Source organism: Cyrtonyx montezumae, unplaced genomic scaffold, assembly GCF_038088225.1.
Source record: "Cyrtonyx montezumae isolate F1298 unplaced genomic scaffold, pur_monq_1.0 scaffold_30, whole genome shotgun sequence".
Lineage (NCBI taxonomy): Eukaryota > Metazoa > Chordata > Aves > Galliformes > Odontophoridae > Cyrtonyx > Cyrtonyx montezumae.
The window spans coordinates 3,330,932-3,340,404 of NW_027072035.1; the positions used below are offsets into that span (position 1 = coordinate 3,330,932).

Here is a 9,473-nt window from a genome sequence, read left to right on the forward strand (position 1 = left end):
TGCATGCAAACATGCAATAAATTGCTCACATCATTACTTTTCCAGATGCAGGAAAGTTGCCATTTAACTCAACATTGTTTTAAAGAAAGGTCTGCTATTACATCCTATCTCCTTTTTCTATTTCATAGCATAGGAAAAAAAAAAGATGTTCCTGAAGGGGCAGGAGAGCCTTTTTTTTTTTTTTTTTTTTTACTGATTACTGTGACTGTGGCAAGTTCTGCTTCACTCACCTGAACTTGGACGTGTTTGTAGTACACATCCAAGGACCTAAGCTTCCCTCGTGATAACATTTGCTGAGTCTGTTTCAAGCTAGAAGGCAGGGGAACAGAACCTGGACTAGGAAAAATAGACTTCCCTCAACTGCTATTGCTGGAGCTAGTAATTGTTACCCCAGCTGGTGATTAATCAGCTCTCGATCCTCAGAAATGCTATTTGCCCAATATAAATGACATAAACCAAGATCATCATCTTAGTTTATTTTTCTAGAGTCCTTAGCATGCTACATTAACCTGACAATGTTTAATCTTGTGTTCATTTCACAATACACTTCATGCAATTCACAGCTGTAATTGGTTTTACACTGACATTACACATTTCGACCTAGCCATGGGAAAAGAATAACTCGTAAGATTATTTTTCTAAAAAGTGTCCAAGCTCAAACAGTACAGAAGCAGTTCATGCTAGTTCCATGTGCATAATTCTTCTGCCTTTTCTTCAATGCAAAGATGATGACCAGTCCTTGTTTTAGTCCATTTGCAATTGAACTACTTTTGTTTGATTTCTTATGTCCTGAGGAGTTCTCTCTTATAAAACAGCATTCAAGTATTCTAGTTTAATATCCCCAGTCGTCTGAGTTAAGGAACAAAGTAGACCTTGAGCTTCCATTTCCGCTACGAATCTTCCAGAGTCCCGTAACTGATGGCTGTAAAGTCTTTCTTTGTAGTACACACTCAGAGCTAAAGCCAGAGTATTGCTATTTGGCATTATCCAATGAAGTGCAAGAAATTAAATAAGTTATGTCTTTATTGCTACAGTACAATACCAAGCAAAGTCACAATTTAGTACAATTGCAAGGGTTTCGTAGAGTAAGTCTCTCCTCTTCAGGCCCAGTAGTTCAGCTGCACTGCAAATATCACTTTACTTATCATATGCCAAATGTCATTCTATGAAGACGTGTTGAGTATTCTTGAGTCTGAAGAATCAGACCTTTCATCATACTCATCTTCCGTGTAAAGAGGTTGCTTAGACACAATAGGACATCCATCATCGGGGATTGAGATCCGAGGATCTTCCGATGAGCGAGAAGGAAGAACAGGTGAGCTTCGGAATACACTAGCTGAGTTGCTAGAGAAAGGGCTGACGTACTGGGACCGCAGCTGGTACTGCTGCTGCAGTGTCATAGTGTTCCACAGGGTGACGTCATTAGGCAGGAAAGGACTGGACTGGTTTCTTGCCAAAGTGTTCCTCAGCATCAGTGGGTAGCGTGGTGGCTGAGGGAACGGGTGCTGCAAAGGTACGGCCAGAGGATTGGGCACGACATTGCTGGAGTCGGCAGAGAATCTCAGCGTGTCAGGGACCCTGAAGGCCGAGCCCACAGACCACTTGGAAGAGGAAATAGGATAGGAACTCAGTGTGTGTTCAAAAATGTGCCCGTTGGAAGGCAGAACTAGACCATCTGACTCCACAGAAGTTCTCTCCCCACTGGCCGCTGAAGATCGACTGGACAGGAGAACCTCAACAGCGCTCACCAGGTCACCACCACATCCCTTCAAGATCAGCTCCAGCACAGTCGGCTTCTGGTTAGGGAAAATCTTTTTCAGCACTTCCAGTGGAGGTCTATTGGCTTTCAAGCTGAAAGGTAAAGAAACTGTTCCAGAAGGACCTTCTATCAGGAGGTGGTTCTGCTCTGCATGGTACTTGGGGCTCTCTGGATGGCTCTCTGTGCTCCCACCATTTTTCTGAACTGCATAACCAACCTCATCCACTGATACAATTTCTGGGCTTTCAGGTGTGAAGCAGGTTTTGGCTTTAGTCATGTCTGGGGAACTTCTTTGGTCTGTGTCTTTGTCACTGTAGGTCTCGGCGTTGTCTGTTCCACTGGCATCACCCAGCCGCTCCTCATTTATGTCTGCAAAAGAAGGCAGAGATGTCAACAAAAAGCTTAGTCCAAATGCCCTACGGGCACTTGAGGATAGATTCTTCTTATAGGGAACAGAGCAAGCTCCTATGGAAAAAGAATAAAAATAAAAATAAGCATTTTTCTGATTAAATTAAATTTTCTTTGCAACATCACATGAGAACAAAACTGCAAAAGAGTGCCAGAGAATCACAGAATTGTAGGGGTTAGAAGGGACCACTAGAGATCCTCTAGTCCAATCCCTCTGACAAAGCAGGAGAAGAGTAATGTGACATTTTCTGCTTCTTTACAGCTATCTGTCTCATTCATCCATATACAAGAAAAGCAGCAATTTTTTTCTTCTGCATCAAATACACTATACCAATCCTTTTATTCTCCTTCACTAGTTACAAGACAGCAACAAGCCACCCAAATGCAAGTTCTCTCAGAAGTACTTGAGGACTTTCATTTGTAATTCCTCACTTGCACTGTCTCACTGGTTGTGAGATAAAGATATTCAGAGAGAACTTGGAAGACCAAAATTCCCTGTGCAAGTGCAACAGCATTGGTAGAATCACTGCATCATGTCTACCGGCTCAGGGTTAAAGAACTGTTCTTGCAAATCAATATATTCCAGTTCTGGTTCTGTAGAAACCAGTTCCTTCTCCAGCAAGAACCACAGGTTTCTCTTCCAAACCTGATCACAGCTGATGCCTTGATTGATTAGAACTCAGAATTTAGAAAAAAATGATTTTTGGAAAGGAACACTTGAAGGCACGTGGTCCAACCTCCTGCTCAAAGCAGGACTAGCCTAAAATCTAGACCAATTTGTTTTAGTCACTGCTCAGCTGGGCTTTATATATTTCTAAGACTGGGTTCTTATCAACCTCCCTCAGCACTTGTTTCAGGTACCTTGCCTTTTGTGTGAAGCTAAAAAGGGCAAGAGCTGAGCACAGGGCTAAGCACAAGCCCTTGGACCGTGCTATTGCCAGAGGGACACACAAAAATGAAGATAGTCTAGTTCTCTGATCACTTGGGTAAAGCCTGGCCAGAGTATGGAAACCTTTGGAATAAAACTGCTAGTCAAAAGGAAGAAAAAAAGATTAACAGCTTTCACAGCATGTGTACAAATGGGGAGATATATTTGCTTGAGATTGTTCACAGTCATTTCCAAGGATGCTGTTCTGCTGACCTCCCTCATGCAGTGCAGTGCTGACCTCCTGACAAACATCAACATCTGGGGAAGGCGACACTGTGCAAGCTGATGCTGACAGGGGCTGTGTTCACATGCAGTGCTTTTGAAAGCACATGTGAAAGATGGTCTGCAGAAACCAATGGAAGTACTTGCCTTGTTTCCCAAGTGAACAGTGATAACCCCAACTAGATATTGCACAAAGTAAGCAAAGGCTTCCAAAGTGTGCTCACAGTCACCCCTGCAAGACTGAGAGGGAATTAATTGCATGTAAATGGGATATCATTGCCACTCGTCTCCCACCCTGGGAACAGACAGGACATTTCCGGTGCAATTTACCCACATTCTCACTCTGAGAAAGGAGTCGGGGTCACAGTAAGCTGAGCAAGAGGTCATCATGCTTTCCAGAACGGGAGCTACATTCCTCTGCTGTAAGTAAACTATCAGCCCCTGGCAGAGCAGGGCAGGCAGTCAGCATGGCAAAGGACTGCTCTCTGCACGAGGCAGGAGCAATGGCTGTCCGACAGAGATGAGGGTGCTGCTGGCTCGGTCAGTAGAAAATGAGAGTGGGAGCAGAGCTGAAATCCTCCTCTTTGAGGTGGATAACCTGTGCAGGTTACCCGTTTTTCAGTTGGTTATGCTCTCTAACAGAGAAGCGATAATTCTTCACGTAGGTATACTACACGAGGCAACATGCATACAAACTTCTTTATGCGCTCTGCATTAGTCTTGCCTTAGCAGCCAAGGGAAATGCAGGAAGCAAACAAACCAGTAACATTATCCTATTGAGAGAATGTTAAGATCTAGGTGTAGCTTTTACTTGGGGAAAAAAAAAAATTAAAAAGAAAAAAAAGAAGAAAGAAAGAAAAAGCTGGAGGATCGTGCTACCTTTCCCTCTTAATCCCTTCACACTCTCATAGTCACACATTTATTACAAGAGAAGGGATGTTAAGAATAATTCACGTCTGAATGAATGGGCAATTTACACACCCGAGTCTTACCGGGCAGCCTGAGGACAACTAATTGCCTCTGCCCCGCCGTGCCAGAGACAGAGCGGCATTTAAGGGAGACGCCGGTCCTAATTTCCACATAGATAGATTTGCAGACCACATGCTCATAAACGCATGCCAAAAATACTGTGCTTTGCCAAATTATCGGCCGAAAACAAGGGTCAACAGGGAGATAAAAAGATAATAATAAAATAAAAACAATAAAATAGTATAAGATCAGATCTCCCTAATGAGAAACCGATCATCGAGTGATGGTTATTTTCAGGATGTTCCTGATTCGCTTACGTTTAAAAGTATCCTCATGAGGACTAGCTGAAAGAAAACCTGTCGCATCGTGAAAACCGTCCCCTCCTCCGTCAGCCCGTGCCCTCAGCGGCCTCAGCCGTCCCCTCGCACAGCCCCTCGCCCTCAGCCTCGCCGTGGGACAGCCCCACGTACAGCAGAGCGCACAGCGCTGCTCCGCGCCGCGCTCCTTGCCACTGAGACACGCCCGGGAAAAGAGATTTAGGCAATTTAAACGAAATGCTGTTATCAGAGCTGGGGGAGGGGGCGGGGGGGAGCTGCCCGCGCTGCCCGCGGAGGATACGGCGGGAGCTGCCGGGATCGGGCTTTTCTTTTAAAACGGGCAGAAAACAGCTATCGTTAAATAAGCAGAGGTGTGGGGAGATGCATGAGATGCCCCGACATGGGCATAGAACTATAGAAATGTCGCTAGCGTGTATCAATCCCCAACATCTACGTTTTCGGGTTAGAAACTTTTACTTTGTATTTAGAAATACAGTCACTGCGCTCAGCCCAAGGTGCTCTCCGCACCGTGTGGGGATGTCGGGGCTTCCAGAGGCAGCTCCTCAGAGGGTGCTCACAGTTTTTTTTTGTTGGCGACGAAGGTTTTGTTTTGTTTTGTTTTGTTTTGTTTTGTTTTGTTTTTAAAGCAGTTTCTATTTCCAGTCGCCTGCCTCCACGCGTCCACTTCGCCCCCTCGGAGGAAATTGTCTTCCCATTAATGTCAGCGGTGGAAAATACTCAACAAACATCACGCGTGCAGACACACACCTCGACCTGCCGCTGGAACACACTGAGTGGTGCAAAGGGAGAACTGTGCGTGTGCATTCACTGTAAGCTAATAAATGAGACTTAATCAACTGAGCTGCTGGGGATTGGCAACAACGCATACCCCAGTTTTAATTTGAGTATTTACACACTGAGGATCATGAGGCAAACTTTTCCTAGCAAATAACGCAGAACAAAATACCACGGAGAGAAGGGGGAGGCTGCTCTCTGCAGGTCAGTGCTTCCCTGGAAAACCCGCTTTCGTGATTTAGGTCCACGTTTTCTCCCTCGATACTCCCACTGCCGAGCCGCCGTGCAATGACTCTGCTCTCTGGTTGCAAGGACAGCTCACACAGCAGCACAGATTTTCCCGAATCCAAACACACCTTCTGTTTTCCCTGTCTACTGCCAGCACAGACTGATGCCAGAAATATCTGTAAGACAGAAAGCTCTCCTAAAACACATACAAGGGGTTTTGGGGCTCTGATTTGGTGTTGTTTCGTTGTTGGATTTCTTTTTAGTGGTTGTTTGCGGGTCGGATTTCTGTAGCTGTTTGGGAAGGTGCAGTTTTTTTATTCTGATTTTGAAGAAAAGGGAAAAAAAAAAAAAAAACAACACCGAAAAGAAAAACCTTTCAACACGGACCTTCTTCCCTGACCCCCTGCCTCGGTGCTCCCTGGGAGCTTCAAAGAGCCGCTCTGACTCAAGAGGCTGCTCTGAAACCAGCAGGAGACTCAGCACGGCGTTCTGCTAACTGCTGCCTTTGGTGACTTACTGCTACCGTAACATGCTCTGCGGGAGAGAGGTACGTAAGCACACGGTCCGGAGAAGGAGCATCTCGATGCTGCAGATGCGATCTGTCGGTTTGTCGGTTGGCACAGAGCAGAACTTTGCAGCAGTCCCACCGACACAACCCGTTCTGTCAGGAAAACCGCTGCTTCAAGCAAACGGCTCTGATCCCACCGGGCACCGGGGATCTTCCAGAAGATAGCTGACTAAAACCAGGGGAGCAGATAACTGCATCCTCCATTCAGAACGCAATTTTTGTGCACGTAGTGCGGAGAAAAAGCTCGCAGTGCTCGGAAACGCACACAGATATCTCCTTAACGGCGCTAGGGCGACAAAGAGCCCTCGAGGAGAAAATTTTCTCTCTCGCTGTTTCTTTTATTCACGGCGCAATTTTTCGGCTCGCCCCCCTTTTCCCCCGCCCCGCCGCGCCCCGGGGCTGATGGATGGAGATGTGCTCCGTCCCTTCGCTCGGGGAGCTGTTGGCAAAAAGTGCTGACTGGCTGGCAGGGAAGAATTCCTCGTCAATACACTCTGATTGTATTTTGCACACAAAACGCCTGTTGCTTGGTAACATTTCACTTGAGCCTGACCTTCCCCAAAAGTTATTGCTATCAGATTCGATTTACACTGTCCTGCCGTGATTACTGTAATCTTTTAAGCTGGAAAGTACATACATCAAGGGAAGAAAAGTTGGACAGCGCTCCTGTCCCACCAGATTTATATCCTGCTGGCGAAGAGCATTTGTTTCAATTTCTGGAGGGGGCCGAGTCGCACTTTTTTTGCCCGTTTACCCCATACAGCAAAACGCATTGGGGGACCGGGAGAAGCGGCCGGGGAGGAGATGTGGGATGCGGACACCCATTTCCCGGCCCGGGAGAGCAGTCGGGAGTCGGCTGCCCGCACACTGCCCACAGGAGGGCTGCGGGCGGAGGAGGACGGATAGGTGGACAGGGCCGAGCCGACAGAAGAGTGCCGGCCGTACCCATAGACCCGTGTCCGCCCTTAGCGGAATACTCCGCGCGGCTCCCGGGACAGAACGCAGGCGTCCCGCTTCGTTGCGGTCACCTGCGGAGAAGGATCGCCCCGCGCTCCGCCGTCGGGGCGGGCTTTCTGGCTGAGAAGCGTGTCACCGAAGGTCGCATTCCTTAGAAGCCGGTGTCAGGCTGTTTCCACGGGGGAGCCCTGAGCAGCAGCCTCTGCTCTCCCTCCCGGGGTGCGGTGCAGCCCTCTGCCGTCCCCTCGGCCCGCGCCCCGCACAAAGCGTCCGACTCCCGGCGCGGCTTAGCAACCGCTGTCGTTCCCCTTTCCTCGTTATACGGCCGTGGGGGATGGAGCGGCTGCCGCTCCGGCAGCTTCCCGGCCGGCCTGGAGACACGGCCTGGGATGTAGTGCCGTGACTCACGCCGGGCCCGGGACTCCGTGTATGCGCTAAACACAGAACGCTTCCGCCGAGCGAAAGGAAACGTCCGGGCCTTCCCTCCCCTCCCACCCGACCGCGCCGTCGGGGCGAAGGGATCGCCCGGCCCTTCCCCTCCTCCCGGGCCTCGCAACCCGTCGCGTCCTCACCTGCCTTGGGGAGCGGCCCCAGCAGAGCGGGGGGCGGCTCGGCGGCCCAGCGCAGCGCGGCGGCGGCTGCCAGCTCAGCGGGGGCCCGCTGCGGCCCGGCGCACGGCGGTGGCCCCGGAGGAGCGGCGGAGGGCTCAGTGCTGCCCGGCGGCCCCGGCAGGGAACGCAGCGAGTCCGGGAGGAGGCTCTCCAGGCTCTCGTTGGCCTGCTGCCGGCGCAGGGCCACCTGCGCGGCCATCACCCGCTGCCGCTCGATGATGAGGATGCACTTCTCGCAGGTGCAGTCCTTGAAGCGGCAGTAGCGCTTGTGGCCCTTCAGCCAGGACAGCACGCCGTGGTTGCGGCACCGGGCGCACTTGGGCGTCCGCTGCAGCGGCGCCCGCGGCGGCTGCGACACGGGGCCGCCCATGTAGAGGTACGGGGAGCCGTAGCCGTTCATGCCCGCGGGAGGAGCCCGGCGGCTCCGGGGTGGAGAAGGGCGCAGCCGGGGCGGGCGGCTCGGCGCTTCCCGGGCCGGCGGGGGAAAGCCGCCGCCCGCCGCGGTGACACCGTCGGGCAGAGCGCTGCCGCCGGCCGGAGCGTCACTGCCGCTGCCCGCGCCGCCCCGCAGAGCCCAGCGCCCGCCGCTCGGCCCCCTCCGCCCGCCTCCGCCCCCGCCCGCCCCCCTCCACCACCCACCTGCGGCCAGGGGCAGGGAGGGGAGGGGAGAGGGAGGGAGGAAAGAAGGAAAAGATGGAGGGGTTCTCTCTGCCCCCCCTTTGCCGAAGGGGCGCGTCCCCGCGCGGGGCAGACGGGGGCTTGTGCGATCCACGCCCCCCGAATATGCAGAAGCAGGAGAAAGGGGAGGGGGGGGAGGGAAAGGAAGTGGGGACGCATGACCGAAGTTTCCTCAAAGTTGGGAAGGGTCGGGGCAGTGGGGAGCCAGGACTCGCCGCACCCTGAAGTTGGTGCGGGTCCATTTCCTTTCCTTCCACTGCAGGGACGTAGACGGTGGCTGCGGAAAGACATGGGCACCGAGGGGCACGGCCGCTGCCCGAAGCTCCTGCTGGGTTCGGTGCCGCACTGGGAGGGGAGAGAAGGATGCAGAAACGTTTCTCACTGAAACAGGGATATGTCAGAGGGAAGTTAGAACCCCAAGTGTAAGATACACGAGTGAACCAAAGTACGGGAACGTTGACCAGGGCACAAACAGGGACAATTTCCCTCAGGAGTTTCCTTGCGGGAATTTCGGTTCCGGGCGGCAGCGCCCGTCTACAGGTGGGCATCGGCTGCGGCCCCGACGTGAGTCCATTTTGCTGCCTCCAAATCTTCGCTCTGCCCGGTATCCTTACCCCGTAAGTTCTGCACGAATTGCACCTTCTAACGAGGGTGCTTAATTAGAAAATAAGGTTTAAAGCTTGCTAAGCGAAAATAGAGAACGGGGCGCGTGCTGACATAAATACACTCGCGCCGCGTTCCGTTCCTCGCTCTGTCCTGTAACTACTGCCGTAGTTTTGGGAGAAGACCCGAAGGCCGTGCGCTCGGAGGACGAGCAGGAACGCACCGTGCGCTCTGCCCGCGGGGAGCGCCGGGTCGTGCGCGGAGAGCCGCCCGCTGCTGGAGCGTTTCTTCCCGCTCCGCTTCGCACCGCACACAGGGGTCCCGCAGCCGCCCGCCGGCACCCGAACGTCTTCAGCCCTTCGCGGGAAGAAAAACGAACGGGCGATGCCCCCTCCTCAAACCGAACAAATGCATCTTCATAGGGCAAAAA

General features: G+C 51.9%; 1 protein-coding gene across 1 annotated transcript; it reads right to left on the bottom strand.

Moving 5' to 3' along the window:
• Positions 1 to 1,163: 1,163 nt before the first annotated feature.
• DMRT3 (doublesex and mab-3 related transcription factor 3) lies at positions 1,164 to 8,162 on the bottom strand. Its single transcript, XM_065744179.1, has 2 exons — positions 7,724 to 8,162; positions 1,164 to 2,128 (listed from the first exon to the last, which is right to left on the bottom strand). The coding sequence occupies exons 1-2, from the start codon at positions 8,160 to 8,162 to the stop codon at positions 1,164 to 1,166; spliced, it is 1,404 nt and encodes a 467-aa protein (XP_065600251.1).
• Between the last annotated feature and the right edge of the window lie 1,311 nt (positions 8,163 to 9,473).